General features: G+C 42.1%; 1 protein-coding gene across 1 annotated transcript in view; it reads left to right on the forward strand.

Annotated features, from left to right (window-relative positions):
• The window catches only part of T265_04575 (hypothetical protein), a gene marked incomplete at both ends in the record, with an annotated part of 227,219 nt that overhangs the window by 90,038 nt on the left and 110,602 nt on the right, over window positions 1-26,579 (forward strand). The window contains 16 exons of the mRNA XM_009169350.1: window positions 129-235; window positions 340-492; window positions 2,670-2,966; window positions 4,355-4,528; window positions 5,080-5,391; window positions 7,816-8,061; window positions 11,330-11,611; window positions 15,660-15,755; window positions 17,423-17,527; window positions 19,588-19,872; window positions 20,792-21,027; window positions 21,587-21,713; window positions 21,990-22,405; window positions 24,360-24,720; window positions 24,812-25,204; window positions 25,783-26,031. Coding sequence (XP_009167614.1) covers window positions 129-235; window positions 340-492; window positions 2,670-2,966; window positions 4,355-4,528; window positions 5,080-5,391; window positions 7,816-8,061; window positions 11,330-11,611; window positions 15,660-15,755; window positions 17,423-17,527; window positions 19,588-19,872; window positions 20,792-21,027; window positions 21,587-21,713; window positions 21,990-22,405; window positions 24,360-24,720; window positions 24,812-25,204; window positions 25,783-26,031 — 3,839 coding nt within the window. The remainder of the gene's footprint in view (window positions 1-128; window positions 236-339; window positions 493-2,669; window positions 2,967-4,354; window positions 4,529-5,079; window positions 5,392-7,815; window positions 8,062-11,329; window positions 11,612-15,659; window positions 15,756-17,422; window positions 17,528-19,587; window positions 19,873-20,791; window positions 21,028-21,586; window positions 21,714-21,989; window positions 22,406-24,359; window positions 24,721-24,811; window positions 25,205-25,782; window positions 26,032-26,579) is intronic.

The following is a 26,579-nucleotide window of genomic DNA, read 5'->3' on the forward strand; positions in this document are numbered from 1 at the left end:
CATCCATAGCACATGCTGAAGAGGTATTTTCCACCATGAGGTAGTAACAAAAACCTAACACCTGATTCCCATCAATGTACGTTGTTTGTGCGTCTGTTTAACCAACATGCAATACTTGCTTTTCATAGCTTTGATGAACGGTGAATCGCGTTGGTTCGATTCGGTTTCTCAACTTATGGAACGACTGAAATCCGAAACATATGCTGATTTACCCGAATTGGCGGAGGATCTTGAGGTGAGCAGAGTCCTTTCTGGCAGATGTACTCGGGTCGGTTTAGTTTCTATATTAGATTCAGCTTCTTATGTTGCCCACTGACATCTTGTCTACCATCTTATCAGTCACTAAATCGGTTATCCGAAGAGCATTCTGCTGAAGATGAGGAACGTCTGAACAGTTTGGCCAAGTCACTTTCGTTAGCAAAAGTGATGAGTCATCACGTTCGAATGGAGCTGGAGGCGTACAACAAGAAACTGGCTGCCACGAAGGATCAAGTAAGTGTGTCAGTGTGCATCAAATGGACCTGCTTTTTGTCTCCCTAGGTCGATCTCATCTCAAGAGTGTTGTGAGCAAAGCTGTGCTGAGTAGACACTTTGTTGTGGGCTCTACACAGTCTCTACGCAGGCTGTCATCAGTGGTGACTACTCTACTAAAACTGCATGGGATCAGTTTATCTAGACCAAAAACGGTCTCGATCAATGAAGACGATTTAGTACGTTGTGGTGATCAGTTTGGTATCAAAACATGATGGTGTAGATTAGGTAACATGAACCGAGCTTTTGGTTTCCACCTCTTCCCGGGTAAAAGTCTATCCAATTTCCAACCGTTTGTGACCATCTTTTTATTCAGCTCAGAGCGTTTGTTGAAGATGCTATCAGTGGTTCGGGGTGTGTGTATCCGAATTGAAAGCGAACAAGCTTATCCATATCATGAAGTCAGGTAGTGATATTGTAGTTGTTATCTAGACTCAGTCGTGAAGGAAAGAAGTAGCTGTATAAAGTGCGTACGCTCAACACAACCAGTCTCAGGATGACTAAATACAACATTTAGATCGCAAACTGAGCCAGTCGCGCTGGCCCTTAATTGTAGCTAAGTTCAGCACATATGCGAGATGCGAGGGTTTACAAGAAATCTACAGAGGTCAGGTCGTGTTCCACCAATGCAACTTACGAACTTCCGGAATTTTCAGTACACACTTAAGGTAAAATCATGGTAAATCACTTCACTGTTTCATTTACTTATACAAAGATTTCTTATGGATTGAAAATGATGGGGATGAAGAAATCACCACTTTCGATGCTAGACCTTGCTTGTACAGGGGTGTGTCACTTTATGACTGCCCATCTTTCCTTCACTCAGTTTTAAATAATGATGACACTTGCCCACAAAAGCACTCCTTTTCTGACGGAAGTAATCTCTTCCTTTCAGTCGGAATGCAATGGTTCTCACCTTCAGAAAGGCACTCTACAGCCTTATAAATAGTGTCGCTATGGACCTTCACTTTGACCCACCGTTGATACTATTTTCCTATAGTGTTTGGAAATAAATGTCTCTCGAGCCCAAGTACCCGCGTGAAATGTGTTCATGAGGTGTTTGTGATTTCTACAGCTTGTCAAAAACATTTGTCCTCGAAATCTCTGAACAGCTGGCACAGTGGCATCAAGATTATATTGGGATCCGAAAGTGATGACAGCAGTATAAGCTGTCTATACGGGAATTTTTGGGTTACGTTCGTAGAGGAAACCTATGTAAGACCCAGGTAGTCCAAAAAGATTGGCAACATGGAACTTCTACATCTACATTGTATAAAACGCGCATTCATTGAAAAGTAATGCATTGCAAGAGAAACAGTTATAGCAAATCATTAGCTGCGCAATAATTGATGAAAAAGCTCTAGAAAAGCGAAATTCAAACGTTTACCTTCTCAGTCTCTGTTCGTCGGCGTTTGAAATAATCGTGGTGTTCGGAAAGTACATTTGGTGTCCGTCTAGTGATGCCTCAAGTGACCGAAAAAATGGGTCTGAAGCGCTGTCAAGTAAGCTGGTCTGATAGCGCGAGTCACATGACCAAGAAAGTTTCAGGGTCCGCACCATTCGCTTTTCCGACTCACCACGTCACGTCCATTAGATGTCTTGTGATTGCTTCATACTTTGCCCATGTCACACCTTTGGTTCAATACTGATAAGGTACGCGATACTATGCGGATGAACTGAAATGACTTGCTTGTGTTACCAAGGCCGGAATATTTAGACTTCTCTTTGAAAGTACCCTTCCTGTCTGAGATGGTCTGCTGTGACACTGTGCTACTACGTACCGCCAGCCCGACGAATAACTCAAAACATATGTGTATCTTTTTTTGGTCTTATTATGATTGATACCACGTTACACCTCAAACGAATCATGGAAAAGAACATTTATCCTTCTCTTGCATCCGTAGTCATTCAAGCCAAAAGGTGAAATTTGATGACTAGAGAGTTGAAACATTATGGTATCTTTCAAGGAAAACTCGGTTTTAGTCAGTGCCAAGGATGTGCGCTTTTCATGGGTAGCCCTGTGAGTAAACTGCCCTGCTGGAATTTTCCACATAGTGGCATGAACTGCCCACTTCTTGGTGAAGAAATATTGTATGGATTAAAATAGCAGCTGACCCAGTAACAAATGTTCTTTTCAGATGGACCGTGTCCAAAATGACCTTAAGTCTATCGTCGACTGTGGGCAGCGTGCTGAAATGAAAACGCAGGAGTGGGAAACACTCTTGCTCAGTACAGTGCGACAAGTAAATGCCAACGGCGATTCCAATGATTTGACCCAAAGTGACTTAAATCGACTGGCGGAGTGCAACATTCAGATAAGTGGATGCAAAGAGTTCCTGGCCCAGATAAAACGGGAACGTAGTCAAGACTGGGGAGCGGAACCGGCAGCAAAGCTGTTGTGTGACAAGTTAGAACAATGTCAGACGAAACTGGAGGTATGTCCATTCCGCCTACCCCCTAACATTTTGCAGGTGTGCTAGTACAATACTCATGTATATGTGTAAGCCCCATTAGATATGAAAAATGACGTACTCATTCAAAATTCTCTTCTAATTAAATCTGTTATAGCATTTCAGACAAGTTTGGCTATTTCCTAGAAGACGGTCTGTGTGGACCCAATCTTGCTGTACGAAGACTGTCGTAATTTGCTATAATCAAACTGCGCTAGTTTGGTATGTATCGACTGGAACAAAACTGAGGAAGTACCAATGACATTTAGTCGTCACAGAGCACTGAGAATCCTGATCGTTGGGTTGCTCGCTGAGCTAATGAGTTCCGTTTTACCTGTTGTCATCGCCTGAGTACATGTCATCAGCGCGTTGTTAGTGAGCGCAACTTATAGAGGTTGAAACATCTGCAACGAAGTCGTTTGGCTCTGCGAAAAAACTAGAGGTTATCCACACTACCCGAGCTACCAACGTTATTTACCACAGCAAATTGTTGTTTCTGCTATAACAGAAGAAAAGTAAAAAGCCGGCTGAACTAAAGAGTGAAGTTTGATGACTCGGTTAAATACGGATTTGATTAACCCCTGCTGGAGGATGTTCATCCAAGCTATCCTGGTTAGCTACTGGGTCACAGACGAAAGCATTGAGCAACACAAAGCCCGTAATTAAATACAACAATGTTCACCAGTACAGAGCGTGCATTTGCTTCATCGCATTTTGTTTAAATGAACTGCAGTCGACCATGAACCTACTCGATTATTAAGATTCATTTGGAAAGAATCTTGGCTGATGTCTGAACACACACAACCACATGTTCAGCTATATAGTCGAACTTTCTAATGTAGCCACACTAGGTTTCATTCTTACGAGGGGCCTTGATGCTTCCTTTCAGAACGGAAGATCAAGTATTCCACTACCAACTGTTGCTACAGGAAAGAGCATGAACCTCCGAATCCTTTTTTAAACTCCAGCTTGTTGAAAGCCACCTGTACGTTGTAAAGAATAGGTGATCATTTACAACTCGTACCGGATTTGTCTAGTTGCTGTTGTTTTGTGATGTTGCTTGCTTCCACCATCTAGTTCGTGTCTGAAATGTGCAGTCAACTGGCAGTATCGCCATGAACACTTGTACTACATTACAGGCCTTCCGTAAGTAAGCTGTTTGTTAATTCTGCCACACTACTCATAAGGTGGCCGAGAACACTTCGACAGCCCATGACCGGTTTGGCCTTCTTAGGTCTTATTAGGTGGGTGCACCCAGAGTTCCCGTTCTACTTGGACGAGAGATTCGGCTGAATTCAGTTGAGTTTCTCGGCAAAATCAATTTAATATGCAAATGTGGATATCTAGCAAATGTTTTTAAATACTTTTTCCAGGTTACTCTAAACTCCGTTCAAAATGTCCTCGAAAGGATGGACCGCATAACGAATCTTGAGCCATCCCTGACAATTTTGAAACAGCGATTGACTGAGGTCGAAAAGCAGCTACATTTACTTGACATCATTTCCTGCACACCAGACGAGCTTGCAACAAGCACAGAAAAAGTAAAGGTGAGGAGTTTAGATTGACGTTTTTCTCCTACTGTTGCATTTATTTATGGATTCTCAGCTTTGAGGGAATGACCACAAAATTCGATCAGTTGTATCCCAGAGGAGCTTATGTGGTGTATACGCTGAGGTATGTACACTATGACATCTCAGTTGTGAGAAAGTGCCAGTGATAATCCGCACTCTTAAAATGTCCTTCTGACCTCCAAGGATTTGGACTATTTAAAAGGCAACGGCTGAGACCGGCACAAACCTAAGGCTCTGACAAAAAGTATTTTTTTATCGCACCTCCCTTTGTCGTTCATGATAGAGTGATATTTGTGACAAAGGACCTTTACAAGACCCACCGCGTCAATCTTGGCCGCCGCTGCGAAACAATGTGTGGTTGTGGAAGCGTCATTCACTTTGACATGTTGACTTATTATCAAAGGGCACGCATAAGGCTTCGTAAGCTTCCTACGCGATACTGCTTCAATTTTCAAACTTTGTTTTTGCTCCAAACTTCCTATTAGGGTTAACGCTGAACCCTCCTTATTCAATTTGTTGTCTTGCAGGATCTCCTAACAAGCCTGAATGAACTAAAAGTTGAGCTTGATCAGTTGCAAAAAGCCAGCCCATCTGCAGACAAAAAATCGACAGATATTTCGGAAAAACTGTCGTCAGAGCTCATTGCATTGCAAGAGCGTCATCGGAACTTAGTCATGACCATTTTGACTGCTCTGGGTCGGTTGGAAGATGCATTGCCTTTGGCACAGAAATTGGAACAACTCGTGGCGACTTTGGGCAATCAGGTGGACAGCGTGGAAGAAGTGACAGACTATCTTGAAACAGCGGACTGTCCAATGTCGAGGAAAGATATGGTACAGGTAAATAGTTTAACCGCAATAAACCACTGGTTTAATGAAATACACTCACTTCCAAACAAATCTGGTTTTGCGAGAGACACACCTGGAACCCAGATGAATCTCTCGTCTGTGATGTCACTGGTTTGCTGAACGCGTTATGACGATAATCACCAAGAGTCGAGAACTGTGCACATCGAAAGCAATTAACTCCAAACGATTACATTTTTATAGCTGGAAGAAGACTGTTCTAGTCAACCAGTGGCGAAAACAGAAATTTTGACACTCCTTTTGGCACGGGATTTCGGTTTCACCGGATTTAGTTAGGAGGGTAGGTGTTGGATCTTAAAACAGTCAAGCGTCGTGGATGATTCACCTGTAAGAGTTGGTGAAAACCAACTTGTTACACTTCGCAGCAGTCACACCACAAACCCAAAGATCAATTTCAGATGAAAAGACAACAACACACCTTACCGACTATGCGTCAGCAGTTTCCTTGACTAAGAATGATACCCAGCTTTTTTAAGGCCTCTGAACTTCGCCCTTCGTTACGAAACTTCCTTCAAATCCTGTCTGATCAACTGTGCCTTGCAGATTGAAAGGATAGAGACAAAACCGATCTAGACAAAGGTACCATTGACTCGTTCTTACTGATGGAAAAACAAGGTTCGATTCAGTAATACGGAACCAAAATTCAAATTCAAGTAGATGGTCCGAATCAAACTCAGGTTGTACAGTTTCTACTACACCAAAGTTTTACCTGTTCCCAATGGGTTATCTATTTCTGAGGGACCAGATAACAGATGAAGTGGAAATTAATAGAAAACAACATAATTCGTCCTAGCGATAGGAGGCGGCATAAGTGTATCTACAACAACTTTAATTACAGGTGCCTGATTTCGATTTGATGTTTTCAGTAGCCGGAGGCAATCATCAATAATAACGATTCAGTTTGGTTTGTGCACATTTTCTTTTTGGAGAGCGGTTAGAGAATAAATCATTCTGGTTTATTTCTTGGGCTTTAGCCCCCCAGCCCTACTGCGGTAAGTACTATTTTCATTCCCTTGAAAAAGTAAAACCAAAATGGGAGAGCTGACATTTACAATAAAACTCCATTGTTTCATATTTATTGACGTGAAATTTTAGAATGGAGCAGAAATCGAACAATTTGAGTAATATTCAATAAATTGGATCCTACTGAAACTATTGAATTAGGTACGGATGGCCCATTCGTCGTACAGAACCGCGCATATTACGATGGAATCACTATCCTCACAAAGCCACTGAAATCAGCTGTTTGCTTTGAGCCGTTATTGCGCACATCACTGCTCTATAATTCCGAAAAACCTGCAAAAAGTTCTGTCAAAAGTAGGGCACTTACAGTTCTGTCTTTGTGGAGTCTAGTCGGGTAGGGCAACAGAGGCCTGTTGAGGTATGTGAATCACAACCATAAAATGCCATGTTACCGGTTGAGACGGGAAAATATCTTAAATTTTTTTATACCAGTCCTCTGTATAAGTGAGATAACACAGTTAGATTGTTCTCTTAAAGTGAGGATTCAGCTGTAAGAATGGGCATTTAAAAGATACTGGAACTATTTTACATCTCGAATGCCTGTCAAATAAAGGCGTCAAATGTATGCGTAGTGTGCAGAAAGTATTGCTGGAACACGTCATAAACGATACATTCTAATGGTGGGGTCCAAATATGAGCTAAATGATTGCATGAACAGGAATAAACTCAACGAAATGAGGAGGGTAAAATGCGGATTACCTTATATCTTAGTTGACGTCTCTGCTTCCCAGTAGCGAGGGTTTACGTTCTAATTTGTTTGCGACATTCCTTATGTCAGATGCCATTCAAATCATACTGAAGGATAGACAAGGTTAAGCACAATACACCATTTGCAGAATGACTACTGATGGGGTATTTTGAATGGGTTTTTACACTGGGGTTGACTTCAAAAAAGATGTCTCAGCGTACCTTCTTTTCACGATCTAAAAGGAACTCCATTAAACACTGATATTTTTTGAACTTAGATAAGGTGAGAGTGCAGCCTGTAAAGAGCGGATTAATTCACCGGAGCTTTGTTCTCATTAAGCATCGATTAGGTGAAGAAAATGAAGGGCTACATCAAACGTTTCCAGCCCAGAAGGTGTGTTCCTATGGAGGGGATTGCGTACAAGTATTTCTATAGTTGTGTGGGACTAGTGCAGTGAACATAGCACGGCTTCCTATCGAGTGCTGCGATTGTAGTGGGACATCTTAATTTTTTCGTGTTAAATCTATCTGCCATGAAATCGCAAATCGTCGTTCAGTTTTTCAGCTAATACGGATGTGCACAGAGACAAATTACTTATATACAGCAAATACTTGTTTCGTTTCCCTTGAGTTGTATGTGTTTTGGTTAAACTTCCACCAACCCTTATTACCTTACGCCATCCACAGAGTGTATACACCAGCCTCGAGAAAATCTGTGCCAAAGATGGCCTCGTGGGACAGATTCTGCAAACCATGGAAAAATTGAAGCAGTTAACAACGGTTGAATCTTCCTTGACATCATCAAAACAGTTTAAAGACATTGAGAAACGCATTGAAGGCGTGATGGCGACAAAAGAAGCATTCCATCGACAGGCTGAGCAGCTGGAAGCTAACGCAGCGAAGCACACAACAGACAGCTGTTCGCACACACCGGTAATTTATTATTTTAAATTTTGAATCCCATTATGAAGTTATTATGAATTTGACCTGTTTGCTAGGTCTTATTGTAATATATGACTTGTAAGCTTAGCCTCGTAAAAAATAATGGTTTGGTAGTTACACACTGGGGACAAGCCCAAATGGTCCTTTGGATTAGTTATCTCACGGCACTCGTCAAAGCTTTTCAGTGGTGAAATGAACGAAAACTCGGTGAAATAAAGTATAAATTTTGATCGCCATCAGCATCTTTCAACTTGCACATCACTGACGGTTCTCTGGGGTATTAAAAACGATCAGTAGTTTGATACAAATCCAACATTAGCGATCATTTCCTAATTGGCCACTGAAATCTGATAATGCGTTTATACTATTAGGAAGCGTTTCAGTCGCCCAGGTTCACTGGGCTACCTTATTTAGTTGCGAACGTTCCATCACCAGCCAGGGCCGCTTTACCAGTGCGCCTTTTCGTGGTGAATGGTGGGGTGATTTAGCGGTTGTGCCACCGATGACTGGACACACCTCCATCGCACTAGGAATTCATCTTTTTTGGTGATGGAAAATTTTTTAAGTCCATTGAACAACCCTCATGTACGTATGTCTTGCAGTGGCTCACTATACCAACAGAGAGTTCTGTGATATAAAAACCTTCAGGTTTGCTTGTTTTCGTGATTCGACGTATTGGTCGGTTATTCACGGCTGAGTCGACCAGTTACCATTATTTATTGTACCTCAGCTGTTAAAGTAAGTGAATGAACTGGAAGTACAGGCTGGTTGTGTTTGTGGACCAGATCCGGTTTCATCATATTCATGAGAACCTTTTGAAGAAAAAGAATAGATAAATGATATCGTTACCATTGCATTAGTACACGGGCTTCGATGGGATATGGATACTTCCGAAGAAGCATTGGTTCACAGGAAAGTGCAGCATAAGCCATCGAAGAAGAATTATCAGGGGTTCAAAAATCTCCTATTGGTGAGGGTGTCTGTCCGTGATAAACTGCGCAATAAGTGCCGCATCGCTTTCTTTACTCAGTAAAGTTAAGGGAAATAGGCTAAAAAGATGAGAAAGATAAAGTAGGAAAAATTCCTTATCTCGTTGTAAGTGAACGCTTTATATAATTACTACATTTGTATACCCGTGATTGGTGAACCAGACAGACCCTACTATCTAAATAACCAGGAAGAGAGATTCAGCTGAGTCTCTCGTGAAGACCGAATTGAATTGCAAATGAGTGCATTTCTCCATAACAGTCTAATTTGGGTTCAACTAGAACATAAGGTTGACCGATACTCGGGGGCTGCGTCTACCTGATGAGCCCAAAGAAGGGCGAAACCGGTCGTAGGCTGTCGACGGATTTTCAGCAACCTTGTGAGTACTTTCATTCATTAAGAAGCAGTGTTTTTCCGCTGGCCAAACTTGCGCATGAACTGGACCGGAAAGTAATGCGACAGGATTATGTGTTGCCATTTGAACAATGCGAACAATGATGATTTAGCCAGTCACATAGCGATGAGCATCCCTTTTTCATCAGTTATTTCCGTGGTTCCCATTAGCTTTATCAGTAGTTGGTGTTGCGACTCCAAAAATCTTCTTGATCGGTGTTTTGTGCAAATTTGAAATGCAGACCAAACTGAGTCTGTTTCACTCAAGGAGAGCCCAGTGATGTGAGTAGTTATTGTATATCAGCTGTGATATAAATCGAGTTCACCGATAGCTCCTTAAGAAATCAGTGTCTATCATACGGTGTAGTGGAAGAATGATTACCAAAATTTTCCGTGGAGGATTCCAATAGGTGACAAGTTATGTTTTTATTTTGCATGTCTACCTTGGTCCAATGAACATCCTTGTGATGGGTAGCCAAAGGTGGTGGTGACTTCTGAATATTGGAGAAACCATATTATAAAGATCACTACAGTAGCCACGACAACGTGATGTAGAGAGATAAATAAGTAGGCTTTTCAGTCTAGTTGCAGAATGAGAGGTTGAAAGGAGGGCTAACATCGTGTTTTGGGATTAGGGTTCATCGAGCTTCATTGGACTAAATAAACCGGTCGACTCTTTGTTGGTTAAACGATGGATTCAAGTCTGCTAGCTTGACCATGTGTATAGTTTCTAGGACCTCCTGAAATCGGTGAGAATTCTCCCATGCAAATAGCCCAACATGAACTTATATGTACTGCCAGTTTCTAAAATTCGTAATAGGCTAGCGCATTTCCAGTCTAGTGGCTGAAAAATGTACTACAGCAACCTTGTGACTTTCGTATTTATTCACTGCAGATATATCCCATCGTAAAATCCTGTTTGTTTTGGATAGTTACAGTGTGATATGTCATCGGAAAACGTGTTCATGATTAGGCTGCCTCGTATAAACACACCGTGCGTACTTCTCCACCCGATCTCATTATCATGCAGAGATCACGGGTATTCAAGCTGCCTCAAAATCGGCTGAGCACAAACCCCTAGTTACGCTTTCAGCACGCTTCCAGTTGCGCAAACACTGTTGGCCTACACGTTCGTCTCAGTTGTTGGCTCATCAAATCAACCACTCATCCGAAAGGTCATGAGAAAAAACTATTACTTTTGTGACATGTTTATGGGGCATCATCGTCGAGCAACCCGGACCAAGTACGAGAGCCTAGCTACCGTCAATTTGCCGAGCGAAAACGGGGGCGTGCGTTTATCGGTAGTTGATCAGGCGGCCGTTGATCTGATCGCAGAGCTTGGCATTTGGCTTGCAAGCGTTCATCACTAGTCGAGAACAAGTCACCAGTGCAAGGTGAAGAGAACTCCTGACAGTGCTTCGTCGACTAGAGATGAAATGTTTGCAGGCTATTGGCTATAGCCCGGTGAACATCCGAATGCCCACTTAACGGACACCTAACGGTGGCAATAAAAAATCCAGGGCTCGAAAACTCTTAACGCAAATTCAAAACCACCTGAAGCTCAGGACGTCCTACTATGCGAGGTTTCTCGACTTAGCTTACGTCGTTTTCGCCAAAAGGTCATGCATAATATAAAGCAGGAAAAAGGTGACGTTTTCAGCAAACAAGTTTCGACGTTAATAACTAACACCCAAAGAGATCTGAGAACGTCTCATCTGCTAACCTGTAGGAAAATTAACTCGGACACTTGGGAGCAAAATATAGGATTAGTTATCCATGACCCGGTTGCCCTCTTTGAAACATTTGAAGTCTTTTTTTATCCCTTGGCATGTTCCGTTATCTAACTCCTGGCAACGCTCAATATGCTTCCTAACATAAGGCACTCGCCCTTGAGCATCCGGTATTACTGGGGATCAGACCATCAGTGAGCCAGTTGATTGAATCATTGGTTAAGAAGGAATCCCAGACACCTCCCATGCTTCGTCAACTGGCGCGTGAAATAAAGGATCACTTCAAAAGCGTGGTTCTATTCTATCGATACTGTCTTGGCACAAACGCACCACTGCCTCCGGTCCGCGAAGAAGAGATGGAGGTCAATTCGCATATCTCAAAGGGAAGTGATTACGTAACCACCATTGCGGAACGGAAAGCTGTTGTCCAGGTGAGGAGGTTCTTTTTCTTGTGACTTGTACTTTGAATCGGAATAGCCGCATTTGTTCTGAGAATTTCCCATTTGAAAGGTTGTTTGGCGATCACTGCTGCGCACCGTAGCAGGAAAATGTTCGAACCTATCTTAGTTGAGCTATGGTGTTGTTGAAACGAAATGATCACTTGCTCGTACAAGAGAAATCGGGAAAAACACGTCTGGAAATCCGTGTCACTTAAACCATCATCTCATGTAGTGCCAACGAACAAGCATTTCAGTCAATGTACATGTGTCTTCTGTAACCCTATGATTCATAGCTGTGATATGTTGTAGCGTAGATGGTGGTCGTTGGCTTGTTCGCTGAGCTGGGCAATTTGATTGCAAACGTTTCATCACCGGTCGAGGTGACATCATCAGTGCATTACTGTGTGGCGTAGTAGTGCGTAGCGGTGGGTTGGTGGTTGTGCGTTGGGTAGTGTTGTGCGTGTGTTAATATACGTACTGCTAGCAGGGATGATGAACAACTAATCGCGATCAAAGGTCACGTATATTAACACACGCACAACACTACCCAACGCACAACCACCAACCCACCGCTACGCACTACTACGCCACACAGTAATGCACTGATGATGTCACCTCGACCGGTGATGAAACGTTTGCAATCAAATTGCCCAGCTCAGCGAACAAGCCAACGACCACCATCTACGCTACCTGAGCTACCAACATTTTCCTCTGTAGGTGTCATATGTTTTAATGAATTTCCAGTTTATTACACCAGACTCAATACGTAATGACTTCGGCTATGTTTACTAAATCAAATGAGGCGAACGTCGTTTAATCTCTTAAGAAGAGGTGCAGAAACCATAAAAATCCTACGAAGGATTTGAGGGATACTTGTGGTTTAATATTACTTACGGAAAAGAAGTATGAGCAAGTGAATCAGCAAGTGTAGCCCCAACGATTAGCGAGATTTGGAGATTGTCGGGGGACACCCGGAGTAATACCAAGTTTAGCTGTCGATGTTTACCATTGAAAAATGCATGCCTTCTTCCAGTTAGTTCACGCAGGATCCACATAGCCTATCCTTCTCCTTTAGACCCTTCAGAGGGATGTTGCGGGGTCGGTCACCTAAAGTTTAACACGATAGCAGACAGGATCGACAAACAGGATCAAAGTAATTTACTGGTTTGATTCCGTACTTCAACTATGTCTATGTTATTCCCGAAAATTCTGGAGATACTCAAGCTCATCAATACGTTGGTAAATTTTTCAGTAAATAGTTAAGCTTATGTTCCATGCCTACATAACAGATAGACAGTTGTGTTTTCTGGCTTTGTTCAGGGATAAAATTTGGAACGTCATCTTTCCATCATTTTTGCAAAAAATAATTTCCATTGTCTTTGATGTCATGCTACCACATTCTCAATATTTTGCTGTTTTCATAAACAGATATTTTTCAGGTTTTCTAACAACGTAAGTATGGATCCAATCTTGGATCCTTTTTCACCAATCAGATTGTCAAAATCAGATATTCTTGCACCTATAGAATGGTTGGATCGTTGCACTGTTGTTGATGCTTTGTTGATTTGTGTTTCATCATTTCCATCTGGCTCCCCACCAGTATAGCTTGCGTTCGTTCACATCCCTCATCCGCACATTCATTTCTTGGCGACTGTGTTTCCTCATTTCATTTTCTGTGTTTGCGCACTGAACAATGTAAAATGTTGCGTCACTTTGGAATCCAAATAACCGTATTTTTGCATTCTGGGCTGATCTGAATACTGATTGCTTCTATCCTGGTAAATTGCACGACCGTGTTGCTGACGTCTGACAAGTAATAAGAATTTGCTGACGGTCATATGTTAGTTTGTAACGTGCCCTAAACTCTGATGAAAACTGACAGCCGGTTTATTCTTACCGAGAGGCGCCAACGCTCCACAGGACTTCCAGTTGATCCTTAAAATTGAGAACTGCTGTGCGATTTCCACCAGGCTAAGTTGCGGCGCTCAAGGAAAACACCAACTGCTTCTATGTAAAGGTCTATTCGGGTTTCGTGAGACGTGCACTGCCACTAGCCTTAATAAAAAATGCAAGCAACAACAGGTTCTCTTCGTCTCCCTGAGTAAAGGTGGTTGCAGTTCCACTTCATAAAAAAACAATTTCAACAGTACTTGAAACAGTTCCCAGCAGTTTACTAAAAAATAACCGTCGATACCATCAGCTCATACGAACAGTTGCTGATGTACGTTTGCAAAGGACATGCAACCGATGGGCCGTTTTCTCTGCTTTCTGTGGTCTATTAGAGTGTGTCACTGTTTTATAGGTCCCTAGCACACCTTGTACTGGTTCTTGCAAAACTGATAGTTTGGGAGCTGGGGTTTTCAGTCATCAGCTAAGGCGCCCCGAACCCTGTTTCCGGTGCAGAATTGGACAAATTGGAAAAATTGGAATAGCTCGCTCTAAGGTCCCCTTTGGACTGACTACTTCCTTTCAAGGGGGGAGCAGCCCCGGTATGTAGGCGAAAATGTGTCCCTTGAGTACACATTGTCCAATACTGGAAACGATTTCTCTGTCCGTTCGGACAGGGTAACATTTATGTATATTCATCCAGAAACATATAATATGGTGATTTACAAAACCGTAGTGGTCAGTGAATTAAGACGAAAACACACTTCATAGCAGACCTTCCATATTCCCGCTAAAGAAACCCTCTATCAGCTTACTCTGATTTCATATCTGCGCATAAATGCACCATATTTTGATGAAGAGATTTTGCTCAGGGAAACTCCCCACCTATTAGCCATTTCGAATCCCCGAAGTGAACAGCTTCAGAGTTGGGACCCCGTCCACACCCGTACTACATGAGACCACTCTTAAGTCAACACTAAGAAAATATCTATCGGAAGAAGTGAGAATTGTCCAGTTCTTGAGGATGTATGCTCTAGGGTGTAACTTGGATTTCCTACATGGAACTTACTATCCAGATTTCATTGTTTCAGAATATTCTCTGACATGCTAGTTTGCATAGAAGTCATTTCGAATGAGCAGGAAGCCAAGCCGACTTCACGCAAACAAGGAGGCGTGTGCTGTGCAAGTGTCTTATATTACACTTGTGGTTGTATCCCATTTGTGTTCAGTTCAATATTTTGTTCAGCGGAACAGTGACTGAAAAAGCACGTGACTTCTAGTTTTTTATCCTTTAAGGAGAATGGGCCCAGTTTCATTTTCGACAAATTAGGGAAAATACTTGCAAATGTGGCTTCCAAGATTTCTGTTGGTATATGCTTCACCTGTCAAGAAAAAATGCAGCAGAAGCCTTAGAAAAAATAGTTAACGCCAGTTTGTCGGGACGCACAGGTCAAGTTCCTGTTTAACTTGGCCGAAATAAGTCATAAATAAAGAGGTGGTTCCATGATAACCTTCTGCCACAGAAGATCATTTGTTCCCTGTGGGATTCACAACGTGGACGTAAACAGGTCGGATAGGTAGCCCCTCCGGATACACTCTCCTCAAACAGTTCACAACGCGGGGTTCTAGCTAGATAATATTATTACTGGTCGAACTAACCTTGGTCTAACCAGACGTCTCGTGAATTATTGGCTCAGGTCTTCATAAGCATCAGATGCCCCTCTGAATCAATCATCGGATAAATGAGCCAAGAAAAAAGGCGAAAAGCAATTAAATGCAATTAATCGTTTAAGGACAAAATATGTTGAACAATAAGGAACCAGTTAATTAGGATGCTTAACCGGTAGAGCTAACCTGTGATCTCAACTCACCGGGTTGCATAACAGATTGTACCAACCAAAGTCAGTTACTCTCCGGTATCGTGTTTCTCTTCATATTTTAAAAACAGTGGTGCTTTATGGTATGCTCACATAATGTTCTATCTTTGATTGCCATCGAATATATTACTGTGTGCCACAACCCATTCGGTCTGTTGAACTGGGCGCTCATTGATTCGTTTTCTGTCGCGTGTTGGATTGCATATGCTGGTGCACAAATGAGCTTTTTATTATGTTTAGCTAGAGTTCCCTCTCCATTTCAGTACTTATTACAGCAAAAAACGCATTTGGGCGATCGACTCAGAGAACTAATCGTCAACGCAGGTGGAGACGGGATAGGTTATCGGCTGCAAGACCTTCTGAGCCTGCAAGTAAGCAAAAACTCTTCCACTCGATGAGGTTTCTTGGAACAGGTGCGAATTTCAGTGCGGAAAACAAAAGCAACGGAGTCGTAACTAATCGTTTTGACGAATAAATACAATATCCATCGAGAAATCCCTTTTGGGAGCAGGATTATGGAGCTTAGTCCAGATATTCAGCTTAACAAACATGAAAAGTGTCCACATGTAAGGTAGCTTGGATGATCCCAAATTAGGGGAGCCCGTAATGTAGGATAGAGAGAGAGAGAGAGAGAGTACAGAAGAATATTCGGAACTGAAATTTAAAACACAACAACAGATTAGCAATTCTTAAGGACATCGCCATGTCGGCGATTGATATAATGAATCATCGATACCCTGGCCTCACAGGCGACATACATCAGTGCAGCCAAAACGCTTCGTTGCGTTTTCATGCTCAGTCTCGCGATTGTGCAATGTCCACCTTGTGAAGTTTTACAGATGCAGGCTGTCTTCAAAACGGATTACACAAAGACGCCGATCAACAGATATAGGGAACATATGGCCACGCCATCGTAGTTGGTGTAGCCGAATGAACTCACCAGTTGGGCATGTGACCGACTCACTGTCAAAAATCACAATAACATCTCGGCTTCATCAGTACACCGATGGTCAAAGACAACCGCTCTTCTTCCGTTTTCAACGCACAGCGATGATTCTTCACAACTGTAAAGGAACACTGGAAATACTGGCGTTTTGTAGACAGTGTAATGTCATGCCAACCGCATAAGTGCCTATTTCGAAGAGTGCAAAACGGTTAGCTTATCTAGGGTGTACTTCTTCAACAATGCCATCATCTTATATACTGCAACTCTCCGGATAGGCAAACCTATCGAATATCCGTAGTAGTCCTTAAAATATCACTAATATTGATGATGGACTCATCTGAACTTGTAATAACACACTTTACGTGGTACGAAGCGCACAGTGGAGGTTCGAAACTTAGTCCAAAACCCATGACGACATTCACTAGACTGTTTAGAACTTAAAGTAACTGGATGGAACCTGATTCAAATAGCACAAAGCCGTCTACATAGTCCAAGTCTTTGATGACTTCTCTGAGGAAGCCCGTCACCTGAGCTGATAGCACCTTTTCGAAGAACCTTTCTTCGATAATCAATGCGCTAATAAGATTGAAAATAACCGCTGTCGTAACATCCGGCGCACAGCGTCTACTTCACATGGACTGAGGACTAATTGCCCAAGCCTACACGGGAACAGCGGGATGCAGTGATAATGGTCGAACAGTGAACCTTTCGGTAGTTAAGTTCGCATCCAGTTGCTCATTTGATTAGGAAGTTAAAGAGGGAGATGACAAAAGGCAGCCCTTATGGACACCGATTTTGGTGCTGAATTCAGTAGAAAGCTCTCCATGTACTTTGGCGCTCAAAGAGGATAGGGGTGCGACAGCGTTAGTGAGGATTTCATCCTGTAAATAGGCCAATATTTTCTGAGTCTGAGAAGCACTCTACAACTGTTTCATCCTAATTAGTAGAATTGTGACTATACCCGACTGACGAGCTCCAAAAAGGGCACAAACTGAGGTTGGCTTTGGCGAGTTTCGATTGATCACCCCCATACTCATTGCAGCTGCTTAGGCTATTAAAAAGGTCACAGAATTGTTTCATCTCTCTTTCTAGAATGTATGGCACGAGACCAATGACAAGCTGGATCGTCGAGGAGAGCACATGGCAACGTTGGAACAGCAGCTGAACGCAGCTGAGCAAGCCTTGTCAGAATACATGGTAAGCCTAATGACAACTCGGTTCTGCGTGCCTGCGTTTGTTACAAAGCTATTCACGCACGCCGCTACGGATATTTTGATTCCGTGGTCATACTTTTCAAACTATGATGGGAATGATTATTCATGAAATAAGCCTGGACATTAAAACAAATGATTAGATCTGAAATCGAAATACCTGACGAATTCTGCATACAGCAGTTTGGAATAAAAACTATCCAAAGGGTGGCCACGCGTTTAATGTGACTAACAGGGAAAACTACGAGGTACGGACCCTAGAAAGTCAGAATGCCACTGGCCAAACAGACAATAAATGAGAATGTTTGTGTTCTCTATCCTTATCTCACAGATTCGGGTTTTCATCGTGTTCCATAAAACTGCATAGCTTTCCTGTGATTTGGAATGTTTAATTTCAATACGAACAGATAAGAAATATCTGGTTATCCCAAGGCTTGGCGGCTGGCCATAAGCAACTGAATTGCAAGAAGGTTACATATTCTTCAAAGCAATACTTTCACTCTTATCAGTAACAGTGAAAACTAAATGCGTGTGAAAGAAAAGACTACAGTTTACTCATTTATTTCGTACGGAACTCTATTCACTGAACCGGCTAGTTTTGAACAAATAATTCTGACTGGGATTATTTGTCCTCAACTGATCCATTGCACCGTCGCTAAAAGCGGGGCCTTCTGTCGAATGTTAGCATGAAACGCAGCGTGCCGTCCTCCAAGGGGTTCAAGCATCCAATCCAGAAAGTTCGACAGTGGGTTTAGACTAATTAAAATATTTTTAAAAACTGCAACCGGGCTCGCCTGAGTGACTTGACAAGCAAACATTTTGAAATGTAGATATAATTCGACTTGGCAGATCAGTCACTGAAACCTTCCGACCAAACAGAAAATCGTGACCGAAGGTCAGTCCCGGCTAGCAGCACGTAAATCAAAACGCACGCAACACTATTCAACGGACAAACATCGACCCATCGCTACCCTCCACTACGTTCCCTAACAACGCACTAATGATGTCACCTCAGTTAGTGATCAAACGCTTGCCCAGATTGCCCGATTGCCCAGCTTAGCGAAAAAACGAACGACCAATTAACTCTATAGCCACCCACATTGACGGGGAATCTGCACAAAACCTTGCATAGTTGGGCTGATAGTCTACAGATAACTAGCGCAGAATTATATTCTCTAATTTTCCGTTCTCATACAGGTCACCTTTGCAAAAGGGGAGCAATCTAGATTGCACGCATTTTGGTTCATTCTGGTTGAGTTTTCCAAGCGAAACATGTACTCTTATTGGATCTTAAAAATGCAGAATTGTGATCTACGATAACAAGCTGGTATCTCAATAAATGCTGCTGGATTTGGTAAATCAAAATCCTCATTCAGGAACTCCAAGTCGGTAGCAGAGCACCATTATTAATTAGCACAATGTAAATAAATAAATAAATAAATAAATAAATAAATAAATAAATAAATAAATAAATAAATAAATAAATAAATAAATAAGCACAAAGGTAAATACGGTCAACTGGTTTTGGCCCATTATTTTGTCAGGAGTGCGTCCTGTGAGCACTAGATCATTCTTGATCGACGCCGCCATGGTTAATACCCTATTGATTAAAATCATTTACGAAAACCTGAGCTAATCCAAGAAAGAACGGGGCCAAACCTTCAGTAAAGACGTCAATAACACCAAATAAAATGTTTCTTCATCATCAAGCGCTCCCGGAAACCGTTTTCTCTCCAAACGTGCATCCTGTTTAAAACATGGTGCACGCTGTAGAATCATAAACTCATCGCCGAGAATTGCGATTGCACCTCCTCATTTTTTTCTCTGTCTTTACTTTGTAGCTCCTTACACTTGGCCCATATGTAACTGGATGTATGTCCCTCGACGCCAGTTAATTTTTTCTGATTTGCGACAATGTTTTGTTATGGAATTGTGTTTGACATCCGCAAACGTTATTACGGTTTCTGGGACCGCATGGTCTATGGTTGACCTATTTTTGAACCTTGTCCTTCTGTTAATGGACTTTGTGTCCGCGGCTTTCCACAGGCATGTTGCTCAACCGCGCAACGCTCCAAATGTATCTCTCTGCTAAATCGGTTGGAGGAGACATATGGTTGGAAATTGACGGCGGACCATGAGATGCTCAATCAAAAAACCCTGTCCGACGCCTATTTCACTGACAGAGCTAAAAAGGATAAGATATTGGATGAAAACCTTGTAAATAAGTATGAGGCGCAGCTGAGGACTCCAGCGCAACTTTTGAATGCCAGTCATTTGGACTTGGCCCTCATAAAACGAGGTTCAGTGGTGGATCTAGGTGCTATTCTGAAGGTAGGTGGATTAAAACTGCAATTATAAATTTACCTTTCTATATAGTGGTGTTGTAGATTGGTGCTTGAATCGAATATTCATTCAACTAAGTCAATTTTGAACTATTTACCCAGTTTCTAGCTTCGAGCTTCAAACAGATGTTGGAATGCATGTGTACTGCCTAAATACTGCAGTATTACCGGTAATTGATAGCAAACGCAAGCTTTTTATCACTAATAACAGGGCGTTGTTTGCCTACGAGCCCCGTAAATTAGAACAATAAGTTGTAAAATCATAGGAATATTGGATTATTCGCTATTGGTTTTATCTCATTTCAGTGAAGGTTACTACCAATTATTAATTAGGAAATTAATTTGGGAGAACTTACAGGCTAAAGAATATGTTTATGCGCACTCCCTTCACTCTGTTTCACTCATACATCTTGCACTGGATTTAGGGAACAATATTTTCCGGAGGGCAACCCAAAATTGTAAGTGACCCTTTGATAAACTGCAATTCTACGTATCATTCAACATCGGATCACGTAAATTGAACGTCAACGGTAGGATATTGACGCCAACTTTTAAACACGATCTTTCATGTTGCCGGTCGGTAACTGGTGGCCAAAGGGCAAATCATTCTATTATTGGGTGGAAATTTATGTTCTGGAATTCTCTTACAAGTTCGTGGAATGTGCGATGCCGAGTGCTAGTTCCCCTCGACATTTTGGTGTGGACCGGTTTCGCTTTCGTAATGGAATACTTACTGCACCCTTAAACTTTCCTTAAAATTCAAAAATTAAGATTAGAGTGAGTTCTAGTTTCACGAGTTAACGAAGATGTAGATGTGGCCATTTTACGAAAAAAACGTTTCAAAGAAATGTTTTTAAGATTGGTCATTTTGCAGCGCAGGTGTAATTTGGTGTAATTTCTTTTTTCAGCGTGCGGAAAGTCGGTTCATTCAATGTCATCAAGCAATTGAAGTGACAGAACAAACACTCGACCAACTAAAAAAGACCTACAACCCTGTGGAGAACACTCAAATACCAGTGGATAGAGCAGATCCTGAGTGTACAAGCACTTTGACGAACGATGACTTGATGTGGCTAAAAATTTTACTGGAAGCGCAAAAAAACCGCTTTGATGACTATTCAAGTCACTTTAACTTCCACAAAAAGTGAGTGTAAATAGAGTCTCAGCCATAAGAACCACTATGTTAGACACAAGCAACTGACTCGACACTTTTATCATTTCCAACTAAATTTTCTTGACTGTATGTCTTAAAAAACTAATTTGCCCATGGGACACGTTCACAATAACCAATCACATATAAGTTTGATTAGTTTCAAACAAAGATTTGGTTGAGCTTGCCGCCACAGTGACACAACTATGTAATGATGCTAGACTGGCACACAGCTGGGTAGAGAGATTGGAGAAATTGTAGGGTTGGGACGAAGACGAACAAGTAGTGTGCAATGAAAAGCTTTATGTCCGTTGGTGAAACCATCATCACAGAGTGCCGGAAACTTCAGGCAGAACGGAAGGAACTGTCCATTTTTTTCAAGGCAGGATAAAACCTGATTGCTAGTCAATTAAGGCAAATTAGCATACCGGTTACAAGTTTTTAGGTTCTTCTTTTCTACATACCGCTCTTGATATATCCGATCACTTGGTTTGTTTAAATAAGCAACATGCAACCAGTCTACTTGGCGCTGATGTCAGTGATTTTGTTTCAGTATTTGGCAGCACCGCGTGGATCAATGGGACGCATTTTGTTCCTGTTTGGACAACCTAAAGGCAGTATTGAATGATCTTCGCGAGAACGAGGACAATGCTTATCTTGGCTCCCGACAGGACATACGAGTAAGTTATATGATTTGTATCATGATCCTGCGAGACTGAATATCATGTTAAGCAAGTTATGTGAGAAGAGGAGAATGTTGACCTTATCGTTTCGCCGTTACTAGGTTATCCCCTTTTGGTTGATAGTGCTCATGATGATGTTGAAAAGATAACTCTCTTGGATTTCCGGTCAGAATAAAGATATCCTACGTTTTATTCAACACGTTTTCTTATTGATTTTATCCAAGAATGGACAGCACATACGTCATTCATATTCTTCTTGCGTTCTTCCCCCAGAGACGACTGCAATATGCATGCGGTCAGTTTGAAATCCTTCAAAAGATAGGCCTTGGCCTGACCCAGACAGAAGTCAATGAAATCAGTCAAGAGAACGGCTTTACTGAGCCAAACGAAGGGTTGAAGATGGAACCTGACAAAAACTATTCTATGGAGAAGAAGAATCCACCTGTTGTCCCACCTAGGAGGAACAGCCTTAACAGAGGGAAACAGTCCGGCCCAGAACAGGATGATCGGGCTTATATTCGGCGTGAAGTGAACGCTATTCGCAGCCAGTTACAAGAATTGTGTAGGCGGTATAGTTGTTTAAGTCTTTTGGTTGGTATTGCTGCAGACGGATCGGAACCTGTTGTGTCTGAAACGTCTGGCTTGGGTGAACTCTTGGTACCTCCACCAACCAAAATCACAGCCCAGAGGTATGTTCAGCCCCTAGAAGAATAAGTTTGTTTTAACTAACGGAATTCATTTTATCCTAACTTGACGGAGGTTCGATCTCTTCTTGTATAACTTGAGTGTACATGTAGGACATATTCTAGTTCCGGTTTTTGGAATATGTGACTACAACTTCGCTTTTCTAAATATGGACTTTGATGAATCAGTATATGACTGGGTTACAGGTGAATGGTGGTCACTCCTTGTGAAATAAATCTATAATGACAAAACCCGTATGCATATGGTTCGACCTTGTGGATCGCTTATCAGAATGTCACTTGTGCGATCCCTTTATCCCCTATCGAATCCCAGTAGTTAGAAACGTCCTCATATAGTTGAACTTCTCTGGATCCAGTCACACATTGTTAATTACATCTGTTTAAGTTACAAAAACTCGGTAGAAAATCATCAGACTTTTGGGGAACCGACAGCTACTTGGTAAATTATTGATTCGTCAGACCGCCTGTAAAAGTCATTAGCGGGTTGGATTCTGATTCACACTATATTCAAATTCCGCAATTGAACCAACCGGTTGGTGAATGGGTGATTAGTTCTCTAAAACAGCTGACCATAGGACTGTGTCCGAACGTTTTACGGTGATGAGCATTATTGGTTAGCTATAAGCTATCTTATCATGATTCTATCGTCCTTTATTTGATAACACCTGGTTGCATAAAAAGCCTACGTGGTACATCTCAATGACGACCTTGTAAATGAACGGGTCATATTCACATTACTGAGTAACATTAACCTAGATTAGTATAAGTTGGGAGTAAAATGGGGGATAGACAAATGGGGACAGGGGGAGATGTACGAGCAATTTCTTCTCCCCATCGACTTCAATGCAAGCAGTAAGTTGTTACTGTGTGGACACGGTGATGGCTGGAAGAAACCTCTGCACGCTTATTGCGAATTGCTTCAAAGCGTGCGCGGAAGTGGTTTTCAGTCATTTGTTGCAAGCGTTACCATACAGTGCTTGATCGTGTCATTTTCTTTTTTTTTCGATTCCCTTCAGAGTTCCAGTCTTAGGCGGTTTCATTGTTGACAAAAGATCACAGAAAATTGCTTTCGGTAACTAGAAAACATGTGCGGTTGGAACATATGTTTGGAACGTAGTCAAGCGTCAGCTCCTCTCTCTGTGACACTCAGCGCAGGCTCAGTTAACTTCGCACATTCATCAGCTGACTGTTTTTAATAGCTGCATATCTGGAACTCGTCAAAGAAATCTGTGACATTTATACTCGGATCATTATGCAAGTCCTCCCAACGGGATGTTTTTTAATGAGAATGAACGAAAGTTACTTTAATTCCACCGAAGGACAAGACGCCAACACTATATTGGTCAGACTATGGTATTCCGCTTTTTTGCACAGTACTGTGTTACATGTAAGCACAGAGAGGTTATCCGGTCTCCATTAAACTATGCGGTGCATTGTACTCTTAGCATCCGTATTTGTGAGACCCATGTTCTCGAATAAATTCGGTAGTTTCGATAATATACAGTAAAATTATGGGGATGCACTCACAGTCTCCTTAGCCGGATCTCAAGTTGATACAAGACCATTCAAACACTACTGTTTCTTGGATGGGGTTTTTACTGGTGATCGATATTTTGGTTCTGAGTGCCTCGTCGAAATAGCATTAAGAGTTAACCTGATGTAGTAAGGAAAATAAGGATGCACCGTCAGATATACATCGGGGAGAGCTTGTCAAATCTGCATCATACAGGTAATAAACTATTTATTCGTGAACAGACAGTGATAAAGGTATGTTTCTATCGTTTAGCGCCTATGAATTTGATTTTATCGAGGCAGTTTGTGAGGGTTCGATAGAAAACATTCTAAAAAATGCACCGTGCACACCTTCGCTTATGGAAGAGAAACCTTTTAAAATATACTCGATCTTCCATCTTTTGATTTCGTCCGTCAATTCGAACAGGTCCGCCTATGTGAACGTCGGCGCATTGGACGATGAAGGTCCTCCATTATCGATCTCAACTTTGGAGGAACTCGGTACCTACCAGAACGACGTGGAAGCATGTCTACGAGGTCTGGCTGAAGAAACACACTGGTTGATCAATAGTTCTGGCCTAGTCCCGAAAAGTCTGGTACGACGGAAGTCAGATGATATTCGACTGGCCACCACAGCAAGATCGAAACCCACTACCGAGGCGGAATTGTGCTTCGATCTATTGTTTTGGCATGGACAAACAGGTTCCGACTTGAACGGCGGCACTACGAGGATGAATGTATTAGAGTTCACGCCGTCTTGGTTAAAAACAAAGTGGGCGGAGTTAGAGGTGAGTTTCCATCTGGCAGTAGTACCTTTAATTTCTCTCGTCAAAATGATCGTTTGTGCCTATTCGATGCTAACTGTTTCGACATTTCCAGGCACTGATCGAGGTCACTTTCGAGCATGAAAAACAAGCCAACGCTTGGTGTCGGAAGTCCATTCATCTGGTCCGACTACTTCGAGAGTGTGAAGGGACACGAACGAAACCAGCTCACGGCAAAGTCATCACCAGATTGGAGGCCAGCTGCAATAGGCTCTCTGAGGCGTTATCTTTAGCGCAAACAGCGTTGCGACGTCGTAAACTCTGTCTGACACGTTGGCAGTCACAGCTGGTGGAGTTGGATACCTTGTTGGCCGAAATCAAAACGTTGATGGGATCCTATGAAAATACCGGTTGGGGTATAGCAGGCGAGACTCCCAGTGATTGGTTGGCAGATTTACGCCAAAAGTTGATTGAGACTTTGCGAGTACAGGACCAACGTGTGAATCGCGTAAGTTGTCATTTTTCACATTTATTTTCTGGCCAGAAAACGCTATCATTTGTGGTCGACCTACGAGATATTCACCGTCACCCGGAGGGTAACCATCCTGATTTCTCGAGCCTGCTTAACTCTGTCTGGTACTTGAGTTGTAGGCGTAAAGATGATGGGAGAGCTATAGTGCTGGTACATATGTATGCTTCTGGTTTCTGTCTCCAGCCGTTTGAGTGCACATTAGTTGGGATGATATGATCACGCAGTTTTACAATGGTATCTTATCCGAAATATAGCCATTATGGTGAAAGAGTATCGAAGAAAAAATAAATGTTCCTCATTATCCTTGTATTCAGCAATCCAACACCATTTTCAAGCGCCAGTTTAAATGGCACGCACAAATGTTCCGAACCGAGTGAGATTTTTCAAGCGGTCTTCATGAATTCCATCCTATGCATGACACTGACTGACAAACGTTTGTCGTACTCCGATCTGTGATTCCGGCATTCCCTTCTTTGTCTAGTATCTGTCATAATTTAGCCCGCATTGCACTGTTTTGAGACCTCCACCCCTTGAGATGATTTCTACTCCTATAGGATCATTGGCTTATGGAGTTGGATCCACAAAACTCCGGACTCGGAAATTATCTGGATGCCTTATCTTCAAGCTGGAACAAAATCCAGGCTGAGCTAGCATCGGCTGAGCAGTCGGCAATGAAAGTCCAAGTTCCAGAACACATCGCCTCTCAAATCCGCGCATTGTTAACCGAGTGGGAGATGGTATGCGTTGCCTTGAACTTGCAGCCTAGGATTGAACAGGACAGAAGATATTCCCAAGAAGATCGGGTAAGTGCATTTTCAGTTAAAAAAAGACTAGTTCGCTATAGGTTTCGAGGTTTATTGGTGGTGACTTGTTGAGCCAGCTTGGGTTATCCGTCATACTGCACTTCCTGTAAGATTGTTGCGCTTCTCTACGAATAAGTTGCTTCATCGACAGAGTATGTCTTTCAGTCACAAATTTCGTAGATTCTTCTAAGAGTACAAGAGCAAACAAAACCCAACAAAGTTTTTGTTTCCAGAATTTCGCTCAAGGTAAATACTCAAAACGAAACCGAGAGAAGCCAGCATAATGCTATATTTGCATCCTGGCTTTCAATTTCGACCTGAGTGTACTCGGATCTTGGCAATCTTGCTCTAATACATGTTCCGTACAGAACATACGTGAACTCGTGACAACACGAAAATCAATGTGAAGGTACTGCAGGTGTTGCTAGAATTTGTAAAATGGAGCCAAGCAGTACAACCAAGCAGAACCTTTGAAGAATGAATCTATAGTGCAGCTGTACTGCTTCTCCCTATCCTTCTATTATAATGAGAACATTTTTTTTCGAAAA

This window comes from Opisthorchis viverrini, assembly GCF_000715545.1.
Source record: "Opisthorchis viverrini unplaced genomic scaffold opera_v5_77, whole genome shotgun sequence".
Taxonomy (NCBI): domain Eukaryota; kingdom Metazoa; phylum Platyhelminthes; class Trematoda; order Opisthorchiida; family Opisthorchiidae; genus Opisthorchis; species Opisthorchis viverrini.